General features: G+C 39.6%; 1 protein-coding gene across 1 annotated transcript in view; it reads left to right on the top strand.

Annotated features, from left to right (window-relative positions):
- F5 (coagulation factor V) overlaps window positions 1–14,750 on the top strand; it is a 33,857-nt gene that overhangs the window by 13,791 nt on the left and 5,316 nt on the right. Inside the window, exons 10-20 of the mRNA XM_058825223.1 lie at window positions 230–441; window positions 1,190–1,340; window positions 2,016–2,228; window positions 3,942–5,874; window positions 7,941–8,106; window positions 9,250–9,483; window positions 9,976–10,186; window positions 10,977–11,156; window positions 12,234–12,350; window positions 12,839–12,910; window positions 13,955–14,046. Of these exons, the coding sequence (XP_058681206.1) occupies window positions 230–441; window positions 1,190–1,340; window positions 2,016–2,228; window positions 3,942–5,874; window positions 7,941–8,106; window positions 9,250–9,483; window positions 9,976–10,186; window positions 10,977–11,156; window positions 12,234–12,350; window positions 12,839–12,910; window positions 13,955–14,046 (3,581 nt within the window). The remainder of the gene's footprint in view (window positions 1–229; window positions 442–1,189; window positions 1,341–2,015; window positions 2,229–3,941; window positions 5,875–7,940; window positions 8,107–9,249; window positions 9,484–9,975; window positions 10,187–10,976; window positions 11,157–12,233; window positions 12,351–12,838; window positions 12,911–13,954; window positions 14,047–14,750) is intronic.

Here is a 14,750-nt window from a genome sequence, read left to right as displayed (position 1 = left end):
TATAGAGAAACCAAGGTATTATCTGCAAAGCAGAGACAAATGCCCTCTATTTGTTGTATTAGTTTTCTGTTCTTGTTTGTAATTTTAGAGAGACAAAAGTTCTTGCTGAATTTCAGTTATCTCAAGGTAGCTTTTAATGGCCAAACTACACCAATGTCATTAGAAGGTGCAGCTTGATACTAAGATCTGGCTCTGAGTTTATATCATTACTGTTCTTGTTTTTCCTTAGGCAATGGCACCCAGAGTAGAGGAGTTGAACCAGGGAATACGTACATTTATGAGTGGAAAATTGCTAAAACAGATCAACCCACTGCACAGGATGCACAATGTATTACAAGGCTGTATCACAGTGCTGTAAATATTGAGAGAGATATAGCCTCTGGACTGATTGGCCCACTTCTGATTTGTAAAAGTGAAGCACTGACACAAAAGGGTGTGCAGGTAACTTGTTTGAACAGATTTTGCTCAAATAATGCTATTTATTCTACACTGAATTTAGTTTTACTTCCCTTAGAGAACTGTTCTGTGGAGAGCAGTTAAACCAATAGGCTCCTGTCCTCCTCTAACTGTCCACAGCAGTAAAGGAATTATGTTCTGTGTTTCTTAGCAAGTGCTAAGAAAGGTCAACAAAAGGTCAGCCTGACTTTAAAGTCTATTTCTAGACTTGATAATAAATTTTCCTGCTATTATTATATTTTCATACTCTGAAGATATTAATCTCTTACTTGGCTCCTTTCTGTAACAGAGACAGCTCCACAGCATCTGACAATCTCAGGCACAATGAATCTAGAGCAACCAAAACAGCACGGGAGAGTTCTGGGAGATGGCTTCCCTTTACCAGTTATTGAAATCTTGCTTGGCAAAGATTTAAGGATCACTTGAGAGAAAAAAATGTCAGAAGCTTTGTCAGGTCAAACCAGAGGTCTGGTTCTGTTACAGAGAGCCCAGTCATAAACCATCTGTGAATCACCAGTGCTAGAGGCTTGCTCAGCATTCTACTGCAGGTTGGTTGCAGTTGTAGGATTGAAGTCTGGAGCCTCTACTTCCTTCCACATAACCTTTGGCTGACACTTACCAGGACTCTGATGAAACTTATATTGCTTACATACTAAGAAAGAGATTGTAGAATTGAGTTCTTAATACGTGTGCCTGCTGATAAAATGTAACTGCTATGTTGATTGTCTTTCAGAAAAAGGCAGATGAGGAGCAGCAGGCAATGTTTGCTGTGTTCGATGAAAATAAGAGCTGGTACCTAGAGGATAACATCAAGGAGTACTGCAGCAACCCAGCCACTGTTAAAAGGGATGATCCCAAGTTCTATAACTCGAACATAATGCACAGTGAGTGGAATACTGAGATGAATAATAGGAATGGTTGTATGAACCTGAGCACTCAGTGATTGCTTGTTTTCAGAAGTACATGTGACTGGGGAATCCTCCAGTGAGTCAGTGAACTTCTAACTATGCTAGGTGGCACTGGACAGAAATAAGAAATGTCATAGAATTAGAAAGGCTGGAAAAGACCTCCAAGATCAAGTCCAGCCTCTCACCTAATACCAGCATGCCCACTAAAGCATATTGCAGAGTGCCATGTTCACTTCTTTTTTAAACACTCCCAGAGATGATGACTCTGCCACTTCATTTGGGAGCCTGTTACAATGGTTATCCACTCAGTGAAGAAATTTTTCCTAATATTCAACCTGAACCTCCCCTGGTGGAGCTTGAGACCATTTCCCCTTATTTTATTGTTAGCTGCCGGGGCAAAAGGCCTACCCACACCTCGCCACTAGTAGCTAGGCTAGCTCTGGACCCTGAAGCAAAGACAAGGGTTAACTAAATTTTGATGCAGCACCTTGCTGCCTTAGAGATAATATTTCCAGAGATGGAAATTATCATAGTTTCAGCCCTGTGCCAGTCTCTTTCCAGTGCAAACATGAATCCAGTGCACTGACATCAAGGAATAGGAAGTTTTAAAACAGAAATACTGAAACCACTTTTACTTTGCTTTCCTTTTAGCAATAAATGGCTATGTGTCTGACAGCAGTGAAATCCTTGGATTTTGCCGAGATACTGTGGTTCAGTGGCACTTTTTCAGTGTTGGCACCCATGATGAGGTTGTCTCTGTTCGCCTTGCTGGACACTTTTTTCTGTATCAAGGGAAATATGAGGATACGTTGAGCCTTTTCCCCATGAGCGGAGAATCGGTCACAGTGGAAATGGACAATGGTGGTAAGCTGTGGAACTGTAGTGTTTGACAGCTCTTCTAAGACATTATTTAATCTCCAGTCTATAAGGACTTATCTAAATAGGAGAGAAAACTCTTTTGATAAACAGTGCTAGAAAACATTGAATCATTCCCCGGTGCATGGAGTCTTTCTGGCTACACCAACTTAGCATAACTAGATGCTGTACTGAGGCTCTTTTTGTTGGTCATCTTGTGATTTGGTTTTTTTTCACTTCACAATTAGTACTGGGGTTAGTAATAAGGCAAGATTCTTCTCGGAAACCGGTGTGAACTCCATTGTATGATTTCCAGGTTTGCCACATTCTTGTCTATTCTGAGCAGACTAAAATGGACTGAAACTGTCAAATTCTGGTGGTCATTACTGGGCAAAATGGCTACACCTGACCTTAGGCTTGAAGTCATTCATTAGCAGTAAAGTCTGCCTGCCTGAACCAAGTCACTAGTCTGTGGGATGCATCTCAATATCTAGCTAGAATTAGCACCATGTCTTGGAAGAGGGGGCATCAGAACCCATGTAATCCACATTTAAGGCATTACTTCTAAAAGGACAGATTCTGTGTCATTGAAGTCTGTGCACTTTGAGTGATCATTCTAAAATCTCTCAAGGTTTAAGTATCCTTATCCCATTTTAAATATCTTACTTTTTAAAAATATATATATTTTATATATTGCACAGCATCAAGACCTTATAACTTAAAAATGTTTAAGTGGCTTGTATTGCTCAAGACTAGAGAATCATTAGAACTCTATTAGATTTTATGGAAACCTCCCCAGTAATAAAGTTGTATTTTTGCTTGATTTTGGTATGCAATCTATTCTTTCCATCTAGAGCATATTTTCTTTGATAAATTTGCTGTTGTTAGAAATCAGGAAAGCTGTGCAGGTCACTTCCAGCTGATCAATACAGGAAGAATTGTATGTGACCTTTTTTTAAAAAAAACCTGTTTCTCAGGGTGTTAATTCTGTCTATTTTGTCATTTCTACTAGTTCCAAAATCAGGGTGTAACAAGCAAAGAACTTAATTTGATGTTGTTTAGGGAAACAGATTTTATTTTCTTCTCAGAATATTCTAGTTTCCAATAGAGAACTTACCTTGTGGTGAGGTTTTGGAGGAATTATCTTTAAATTAATCAGAAATGCCTCAGATTGGCAGCTTAATAGCTTTTGTCAGATTGGAAATTCAAATTGCTTTATTCTTATTTTACTTATTAAAAATCATCCATGATTCATCCAAAAGCTTTTAAAACACTGTGTATGTCAGATGTTTGCCAGCATTGCCTCGCAATGCATTTGCTCTGCTCAGAATTTTCTATCTATGTAGCAGTGCATGTACCAGTAAGGACAGGATAAAATTGAAACTTTATCTTGAGAGGTCTCACTCTTAGATCCAGATCTAAACATAGGATCCTTTAATTTGTTTCTTTCTTTTTCATATCTATCTCTTCCATGGGTTATTTTTTGATCGGGTTCTAATTACAGCTTAATCTATGGAAAAGAGTTCCATCTCCTAGATGTATTTATATGTGCCCTAATTTGTCTATATTTAATAATTATTTTTCATTGCAGCTCATAAATATCCCAGATAAAGATTAGCAGTCTGCTATAGCAGGTGCTGTAGAAGCAAAACAAACTATTTGCCTTGGCCACTTACATGACAGACAATGTCCAGTCTCATAACACTTTTATTTCAATTGCAGGTACTTGGCTTTTGGCATCCTGGGGCACCCCAGAAATGAGTTATGGCATGAGGCTGAGATTCAGGGATGCAAAGTGTGACTATGAGGAAGATGAAACATTGGATTTTGTGGCTTTAAGTCCCACCAAGACTGAAAGAAAGGCTGTTCCCACCACAGCTGAGCAAGTTGTGCAAGAAAAGGAGGAAAACAAGGAGGAATTGGATTATCAGGATTATCTGGCTTCTGTTTACTCCATCCGAGGCTCAAGAAAGGCAGCAGGTGATGAAGAAAAACAGAATCTTACAGCACTGGCCTGGGAGCAGTACGAAGACATTGATGCCATGAGTTCTGAGGTAGCAGCTGGCTCAGGTCGGACAGCTATAAATAGTAGTGGAACAACAAACAACTCTAAGTTCTTTGAAACTCATATCACTCCTCTTCCCCCAGTCAAGGCTGAAACATTCCAGTCAAATCACACATCAATCACAGCAGAAGAGGATTTATTTTTAGCTACCACAAGTGATGGAGAAGCTGACTTGGTATTTGAGAATAGAAATCAAAGCAACTATGAAATAGCTCACAGTAACGTGTCTGCAGGTGAACACTTGCTGAGCAATGGGGGAGGCCCAGTGAATGTTGCAGAAGAGCTTCCAGCTGGTGGAAATGACAGTAAACCTTTTCCAGAAAAATATCAAGAGCAAAGCACGGGAAGAGGAAATTATACTACTAACAAGAAAAGGAAAAGGCGAAACTCACTGGCCATTAAGTTTTACTCTGTCCAAAAGATGAATGCCCTTCTAAATCATGTCCGAAATAAAAATGTCTCATTTTCTGACAAGACTGATGCACCTCATTTTGTGCATCATACAGAGAACACATCCAATGAAGCCATGGTGGGAACTGGCAAACTGCAAAATGAATATGATGATCTGAAAGAGGAGGGAAAGAAGATGGAAAATGCCATGTACACAGTTAACTTGACACTGGATTTGGACCTCATAGTAGGAGGAGGGTCTAATGCATCCAGCCTTTCTGATCCCAGGATATCCAAAGATAAACCAGCCAATGTTTTTTCTTTAGAATATACATTAGACAATACAAGCCCTAATTCCAGCCCTGCTGTAGTGAAGAACTTACTAGAAGCATCATTGCCTGGGGCTGGGAAATATTCATCTAAAATGACTAGTAAGGAATGGAATTTGGTGTCTGCAAAGATGAATCCAGGATTAGAGGCAAGCTTAGATAAATCTGCTGGTGGTAAGTTAAATCATCATGGCAGAAATGGTACAGCATCCATAAATAAGGAAGATATGAAGAAGGATCAAGGGCTCTCACATCTAATGGAGGAAAACCAGAAAGTGAGCCACATTCACCCGACTCAGAAAGGAAAGGAGGGAAACAACAATACCTTGACTTCATCTGGAACCTTCATCAAGATCCGAAGGAGAAAGAAGGAAGATGCAAAAATTACCTACTTGCTGAGCCCAAGGAGTAGAAACCCCAAAAAGCCCAGCAATTCCGTGGTAGGGTTTGGCCGTGCGCTTCCGGGTGGGACCAACCACACAGCAGCGCCGTGCTGCACAGATGCCACCAAGGCAGCCAGTGAGGTCAGCCAGAGTGTGGGTGTGAGCAGAGCCAGGCTCGGAGAGTCACTGGGTGAAACCCTCACCCCGCGGCAGTTCAGGCCCTCCATCACCATCGGGCTGCCCCGAGCAGACGGAGACTACGAGTATGTGATGGGAGAATCCTACAGCGACGAGAGCTCGGGGGGCGAATACGAGTACCATTATGTAAGCTTTGATGACCCCTACATGACAGACCCCAAGGTGAACATCAGCAGGCAGCGCAACCCTGATGACATTGCTGAGCACTACCTGCGCAGCAGAGGCAATAAGAGGAGATATTACATCGCAGCTGAAGAGGTCTGCTGGAACTATGCAGGATATAAGAAAAGGTTTGCCTAAATCCTTTGCTTTCACTTGGCACACCATCCTGAAATCTCCTTGCAGAATGTTGATTCACATGCTGATAAACTTAAAAGCATCTGTAATGTGCCATCTGATTTCTGACATTTCAATGGCACAAACTATAAGAATTTTCCACAAGAGACTCACACCCCTTAGAAATGTCAGAGTGAGATTATATAATCAAGCACAACACAGCTAAGAACTCTTTTTTTTTTTTTTTAACCCCCTTTTGTAGACTCACTAGTAACAGTCTGTAATACATCAGTTATAAAACTGACTGTGAGAGGTCAAGAGGGAATCTAGCAGCTTGTTTTGTTGTACTTGAATGTTTTACTTTGTGCTTCAGTTCTTGGTACATGTACGCAGGACAGAGACCTCCTTGTGCATAATATTTCCAGGAATTTAATGGACTAACTGATGGAATTTAGAATGGGATGTGCTTATCGGCAAATTAAATCAGTTTCTAGCACTAGCAGGAAATGGTTCTGGTGTCTCAGTTCTCTCTTGGAAAATGGGATAACAGCTCTTTCCAGCTTCACAAAGGCTGAAGTATTAAAAAGTGCATGAAAGCTGTAAGGTGTTTAACCACACTGGTGACTGCTTTATATTAAGTGTAAAAACAAAGCTGCATAAAGTATTGTTGTTGCTCCTGCTGTTTAGAGAAATCAGAAGGTGACTGGATCACAAATCCTAATGCTGAGGGATTTTCTTAAATTTTGACAGGCAAGACTGGCTACTGTGCCACAGCAAAGAATATGTGAGAATATGAGAGAAACACTATACTAAAAATTCACTCTCTTAACTGATACAGGTTAGGATCAGTGCTTACCCAAAAAGGCATAGAATTCTTTGTCACTTTTCATCAAAAAGCTGAACCAAAACTTGCCCAACTTTGGATTTTTATCAAAAGCAGCCAAAACAGGAGCAAGAATATTTTCATTATGCAAAGTGAATCTCCAAACATAGATTCTTTCTCAAACTGAATTTCCATTTCATTTGATGGGAATAAAAATAAAACTTTTTCAGTATTCTCCAGGTTTACTCCTGCCTCATCTCAGTACATATAAATGGCACTTGCAAAAATAGCAGAAACAAGACAGTTTCTTTGGGCACTTGAAAAATCAATGCTTAGACCTCTATATAGGTCTCTCCAGAAGTGTTTGTCCTCAACTGGTGTGAGCTGAATAGTTGCAGTGAATTTAAGAGAGCCCATGGCATATCCTCTCAGTGTGTTGAAAAGCTAAACCCCAACATTTCTCCTATGTAACTTATGTTAAATTCCTAGGTTTTGCAGAATTGATAATAAAGCAAGATTTGTAGGTAATTATAATAGCATTTCAGCACTTCTGTTTAAGATCTGAACAACAGTTTGAAGCTGTAAAAGCTTATTTTACCATACCAGTTCTGTGATGCAAAATACAGGTATTATCAGATTAAAATACCTGAGAGACAGTGCTGTGTAGGTGATAGCCTCACTACACTCAGCCAAGCTCCAATTCAGATTATTAAGAATAAGAAAAAAAGGAAAACAGAGCTCAGATGGGTTTTGAGAGACTTGTTGGAGTTTTTCAGGGATAGTTTACCAAATGGTTGAGGGATCTCTTATCCAACTGTAGAACTTGAATTGCTTAAACATTGCAAGCCATGATTTTCAGAATCATCTGAAGCTCATTTTGTAGATTCACAGAAGGTTGGAAAACACCTTTAAGACCACTGAGTCCAACCTTTAATCCATTGCCAGATTGCCATTAAGAGCACTGCCAGGTCCCTAAACCACTAAACTATGTCCCTAAGAACCACATCCACATATCTTCTAAACACTTCCAGGGACCAAGACTCAACCACTTCCCTGGGCAACCCTTCTGGTAAAAAAATTTTTGCTAATATCCAATCTAAACCTTCCCAGACACAGTTTGAAGCCATTTGAGTGTTTATTCTTTATATTCACAGAATTCTAAAATGTTTCTGCTGTATGAGTTCCCAGGTTTCATCAAAGCTAGTATTTCTGATTCCCTCAGAATCCAAGGGATTTTAATTGGGGTTTTCCTTTCAGTGCAATGAGGAATGACAAAAGCTGTAAAGATGGCAGCAGACATAAGGTGATTTTCCAGAGCTACACAGACAGTACCTTTTCGACTCTTCAGGATGAAGATGAGTATACAGAACATCTTGGCATCTTGGGACCAGTAATTCGGGCTGAAGTGGACGATGTTATCCTAGTAGGTCAATGTTTTGATTGTGTGTGCAGGATAAGATTCTTACAGTGGTCTTGGAATATGACAGAATGGATCTAAAAATACCACACATTTTTAAAAGATGATGGAGGGGAAACAGTTTTCAAAGCTAGAAATTGCACTGTGAACTTGTAAGCTCTGTGATGTGTTTCTTTGAAACACATCTTTTTTCACTCCTGTCCACAGCAAATTAAATTCTGTTTTTCTTTGTTTCCCAGCATTAAATACTGGCTCATTTGTCTACTGTAAAATAAGATTTAGGTTTAGTGTTAATGAAAAATTAGTTGTCTAAACTTAAAAATTAGTACATATGTGTTCAAGATTAATATATACTTTTTGGGAAAATATATCATTTCCTCTAAAAAGTTTTGCTGTGTAAATGTGCAGGATTTTGTTAGAACTGTCAACAAGGATGAAGAGGAACCATATCCCTGGATACACTGTGGTATATTTGCATTAGGAAGCACACTGCTTCCTAATTTCCCTTCTCTCATCCTTCTTCATCCAGTCTTCCAACACAGAGGGATGGACTTAAATAGGGAGGATAGATCTCAGTGCTTTCTGCTTATTTCAGTAGGAGTGGTGTGCAACAGGAATTCACCAAGCCATGTTTAAATCATGAGTAAGAGAAGAAAAAGCTGTTATAGCTTGGGAGTGATATTCTCTAATGGGAGGTAACTATGTAGTCCCCCTGTCCTGGTGTTTCTCTGGGAGAAGTGGGAAGCACTGATTTCAGCAAGAATGGTACATACAGAGGTCTAGAGTTACTGGATTGCAACAACTGCAACAAAGCATAAAAGGTAGAATCTCCCCATTTCCCTGCTGGCAGTAACTAAGCAGCTCCAGGTATGAGGGGCTTCAGTCCATGTCCTGGGAGCCTCGATTGGTGAAAGACAGGGGAGTTAGACTCGTGATTTTTCAGAAAACTACCTGTATCAAAAGTGGAGACTCTGCATGGAGATGCATGGAGATCAAAAGCTCTATCTGCTGGCTTTTCCACGTACAACATAGCCTGTAATCTTTATGCAAAAGATGGTTTGACCTGGTTTGAGGTCATGGGAATGTAATGTGGGGGGACTTCGGTTTAGGCCTCGGTTTGCTGAACAGAATTTATTTTTGATTTTTTAGGTTCATTTTAAGAATCTGGCATCCAGACCATATTCCCTCCATGCCCATGGAGTCCTCTATGAAAAGTCCTCTGAGGGAAGCGTTTATGATGATGAATCCACTGCTTGGTTTAAGGAAGATGAAGTTCAGCCAAATAACAGCTACATATATGTATGGTACGCAAACCAGCGATCGGGCCCCGTGCAGTCAGGAGCAGCTTGTCGGTCCTGGGTCTACTACTCTGATTTAAACCTGGTAAGGGAATGGAAATAGAAGGGGTGGTGTTGCTGGGGTTGATCACAGAATCATAGAAACACTTGTGTTGGGAGGCATCGCCAGAGATCATCCAGTCCACCACTGCAGCTCAAGCAGAGTCGGCTCGAGTAGTTTGTCCAGAGCCAATGTTCAGCTGGGTATTGAATACTTTTTGGAATGATGCATGGCTGTAGAAGTGCAAGCTGCAGAACATGTTTTTTGATAGCTGTCCTTTCTTTTGGGCTTGGATGTTCCCACCTGACATTTAATGCCTTGCACTCAGTTAAAGCAGGACATAAAGTATGGAAGAACTTGAAGTGGGCAGCTCTGGTAAGACTGAGCAGGGAAGAATAAAGATAGAAGGGAGCAGTAATTCTGGGACCTACTTTAGATTTTTAGGGGCTGATGCATTCCTGCAGAATGCTCTGGGGTTTTTTTTACATCTTTTGGGAAATCCACTTTTACCTCTAATATGAGTTTATTACCTTCTAGGAGAAAGACATTCAGTCTGGTTTGATTGGGCCAATACTGATCTGTGAAAAAGGAGCCTTCAGCAAATCAAATAGTAGCAGGACATATACACGAGACTTTTTCTTGCTTTTTATGGTCTTTGATGAAGAGAAAAGCTGGTACTTTGACAAACATTCTGGAAAGCCTTGTAATGAGAAGACACAAGAAATGCAGCAATGCCACAAATTCTATGGTACCTATTTCATTTTGCTGTATATGCAGTTTACTGTGGTAGAGGGAAAGATGTCAGAGGAAGTATCTCAGCTCATGGTCCTTTTTAAAATGCATAAATCCCCCACATCAGTTATGTGAATTTTTTTTGTTATCCATTGTACCCATAGTAGTCATGGTTTTACATGTAAAAATTATCAGTGATGGGAAATTTGCTATTAAAATGAAGAAAGAATATATTAGACTGAAACTTTCAAAAGAAAACTTCTCTCTTGTATTTGCATATATATTCCCCCCTATTAAAAGTAAAAAAGAAACAAAGAAGTCTTCTTTGCAATAAGAAGGTAGTACTCTGACAACTTCTTGCAAGAAGTTTTAAAATATTTTAATAATTTGACCTATCAGGTAGTTCTGTTGAGGAATTTGAATCAGCTGTATAACAGCCCTTCATACACCCCTCTGTGGATATAGAGGTATTTCAGTTGTGCCTTTGGAAGTGGGAGCTTCAGAAAGAGTTTTGGATAGCTGTCCTTTCTTTTGGGCCTGATATTCCCATCTTACATTTAAATATTTTTGTTCTCCTGGCTGCCATGTGTTGCTACCAAGCTGTGCTCAAATATTCTGGTGAAGTCCCTGGATTTTCTGAATTGATTTACACCATAAAGTGTGTTGCACTTTAAATTGGAAAAAACTATGTTTTCCCCAAGTGCATTGCTTCATTAAATATGTTGCTAATTTCAGTAATTACTTTCTAGCACTTTGAGACTGGTTTTGTGAGCAGTTTTCCCGACTAACAATCTTTTTTTTTTCAGCCATTAATGGGATTACCTACAATTTGCAAGGCTTGAGGATGTATGAAGGTGAAACAGTCCGATGGCACTTGCTGAATATGGGTGGCCCAAAAGACATTCATGTTGTTCATTTTCATGGACAGACTTTCATAGAACAAGGAGAGCCAGAGCATCAGCTTGGTACATACACTCTCCTCCCAGGTAAACATCAGAGCAAAGTTCAAAGGGGTGACCTCTGAAGTCTGTCATTATCATATCGGTTTAAAGGTCTCCATATGGTGAGAGTTTGGGGGTTTAATGTCTGGGTAAGTGATACAGAGCAGAAAGAAGAAATGTGAGCCCTAGGAGAATTCTTACTCTCTCTCCAGGGAGAAATAGGCTGTAAGTTTTCATTAGACTGCAGGATGAAGTCCTTTGCCCCATCAGTGTCAGCAGTACCAGTGTGCAATAACAGCACTTATGAAGCCTGTGTTGCCAGCTACAAGAATTCAAGGGAAAAAAAAAAAGACAACAAGGAGATCAAAATAATGGGACTGGCTTGGAATACTAGGAGTTTTAGTGAACGTTAGGGGTAGTTTATTTAATATTTTATTTCCTTATTTTTAAAGTAGTCCTTTTAATTGGGAAATCTACATATTTTTGTTTAAATGAGAATCAGAATTAGCTGGAATTACCTGAAGAATTGTCTGCAGCAACTAGGAGTATAAGAAAAGCAATGAGAACATGTCCTGTGCTTTCTAAAAAGGGTATCAAGCAACTGAAACCATACCTACTTCCTGCTCAATCCTTGGCACTCCTAGGGCATGAAGAAAGTGAGGGGGGGGGCCCATACTTCTAATATTCCTGCTTCTACTATTGGCTTCTTTACATCCTTCTCATTATTGGAACAACACACTGGCACAGCAGGAGTAAGAATCATAACCAGCATCACAGACTTAACATCCATGCATTATGTAATAAACACTGTTCACTACACTGTTCAGCACTGTAGTTAATGTGCAGATATGTTATGTTCAGGCAACCAAAGTTTTGTACTTTGCACCATCAGCAAAGGTTGGGTTTTGATCTGGCTACTTGATTCCAATCTCAGTCTCCAGCCAGAACTAGCTTGCTAAGAAGAAAAATCACTGAGATGGTGGAAGTTACTGCCCTCATTGCAATGTGTATTTAAATTTTCTGGATTAGGTCATAGGAAGGTCTTTGGTTTAAAATTCAGCCTCACTGACGTCAGCCTTGTAATGCAAATGTTTCTGATACATTTCATTTCCTTTTTTCAAGGCTCATTTAGAACAATTGAAATGAAACCACAGAGACCTGGCTGGTGGCTTTTAGACACTGAAGTGGGGGAATACCAGCAAGCAGGCATGCAGACATCCTATTTGGTTATAGAGAAAGGTATGAACTACAGTGGTTTTTGGCTGGGAAAGTCAAGCTATGAAGTCTTCTCTACCCTTTCAGGATCACTAAAAATAAATTTGGGAGATTGTTCTACAAAAATTGTAGGAAATTATCCACATTCAAGGACAAGGTGGAGTGGTTACTGTAAATTTGTTATAGAATAAAAATTTTTAGCTTCCAGCAACGCTAGCTTTTAATTATTTAGCACACTACCTTAATTCCTCTAGCATGCTAGCCTTGAATTTGAGGTTTCCCTATAGTGACGAGTAGATTAATCTGTTGAGAGAAATTGCAGAGATTAATTTAGACTTCTCTGGGAAAAGAGTGATGTTATGGAATTACTAGGTAATAATAACAATTATTATAATTAATAGTGAACTAGAATTACACTATTGTCCTGAGTGATGCTGTCTCACATTTCACCAGAATATATATTGGAATAGTCCTCATTTTCTTTAACAACAAACTTACTGTGCTCCCCTCAGAGTGCAGGATTCCAATGGGCCTGGCAAGTGGGGTTATACTCGATTCACAGATTGATGCTTCACATCACATAGGTAAGTTTATCCCTGAAATGGTCCCTGATCACCCTCAGCAAAGTGTTGCAGTTCTGTCTTCTTTTGGCTTCTTTGATGGTCTTTCAAGATCAGTTCAGCAGCAATCAGCTCTCAGGCTAAAAGTCTCTCCAGTGCTGCAAGCAGTGCTGCAAGAGACAGGGAGTCCTGTTAGGTAACCATCATTATTGTATTTGAAGTATCACAGGTCTGCTATCAGTGTCACAAGATTGAAAGTCAGGGAGTGCTATGTCTGTGGCCTGCTGGGTGATCAGGAACAAACCCAGCATTCTTTTTGTTCCTTGGATTCCCTGCTTGAAAATAACACCAAGCATTCAAAAAGCTTTTGAGATTTGAGTGTGGTATGAGATACGAAAGGACAAAATATATCTGTTATGAACGACTTGGGAACCCTGGCATCTAGAGCAATTACAGAGTCCTTAATTTGTGAAGTTTATCTGTGGTACAAAAGTGGAATCATTACTTAGAGACTTTTCTTAGCATTTTACACAGTGTCAAATCAAGGCGTACAGCATCCTTTCCCTTAAAATAAAAAATAAGTTACTTATTTTGTAAAACCCAATTTTTTGTGGATTTTCTTTCTTTGTTTCCTCATGGAGTGTTATGAAGGCTTGAAAGCTGTTTTGTAATATATATTCTATACCAGTTTTTAACTTGAAAACCTTGTTATGCAGAGGGGAGCTCTCTCCCATGAATGTAGAGCACATTTTGTATCTGATCCTGCTGGGGGCCAAAACTTGTTTAGCAAACTCTAGACCCTGGTTCCAAATTAACAGACAGTATATTACATAAAAGGTTACTATTTTAGTCATTTTGCCAATTTTAAAGCTTTGCAGGGTACAGATGCTGACCGTGTCCAAATTAGCCTAGATTATGGTTTTAGATCTCTTGTTTGTATTTTTTTCTCTTTTTTTCTCTTATCCTTTGGGTAGGGGTGGGAAATGGCGCACTCAAAGTTATTAACAGCCTCAGTTTGTTTTTTCAATGCCTCTTAAAATTCTTGCTTTATTCGTATTTTCCATCTAGACTATTGGGAACCTAAGTTAGCCCGATTAAATAATTATGGAACATACAATGCTTGGAGTACTACAATGGAGGAAGAACTGCCTTGGATCCAGGTAAAGTACAACATCACTGAGTCATGATTTTCCTGTAGTTTATTTAAGAAGGTCAAGCTGCTCCGGTCACTGAGAAGGCTGTTGGAGAAGACTGAAAGATATGGCAAGATTGTTGATGCCATTAAATGTTCTTCTTCCCTGGGGTAACTCATTCTCTGCTGCTGTTGAGGCTCATTGACTGGACAGTTACCCTCACGATTTAGATTGTAACCATTTTGTAGGTAAATGGAGTAATTCTTTCTGCTACTTTATTTTTCCTTTGTCTGTGTAATAGTACATATTTTGTTTGTGTTTAAGTGATTGTTTAACATGTAATATCCTCAAGCCTTCGTTCAGATAGTTTTTTGCTTAGTTTGTATGCTGCTGTCCCACTTGACAGAGCTCAGTTGTCTTCACTTAGGGAAACTAAGCTTATAATTATGACTTCAAGCTCTATATCATTCAGTCACCTCACATCTGTGTTTTTTCTGCCATCCCAGTGACTTTTGCCCTACACAGCCAGTTTGCACCCAAATTTGGGGAGAACAGCTGCTTTCTTATAAATCTCATTAAAATTCGTTGGAAGACAAGAGAGACTCAAGTTCAGCAGGTGGCTGTTGTGTTTGACTTGCAAACATTTGACATACTGGCAAGTTAGTGAAAGTGGAGTACGGGGAGAAGGTTGGGAGATCTGATGTAAAACTGGAAATATCATTGGGAAGAGA

This window comes from Ammospiza caudacuta, chromosome 2, assembly GCF_027887145.1.
Source record: "Ammospiza caudacuta isolate bAmmCau1 chromosome 2, bAmmCau1.pri, whole genome shotgun sequence".
NCBI classification, from domain to species: domain Eukaryota; kingdom Metazoa; phylum Chordata; class Aves; order Passeriformes; family Passerellidae; genus Ammospiza; species Ammospiza caudacuta.
The sequence above is the reverse complement of the archived record's forward strand: the minus strand, read 5'-3'. Positions and strand labels throughout refer to the sequence as shown.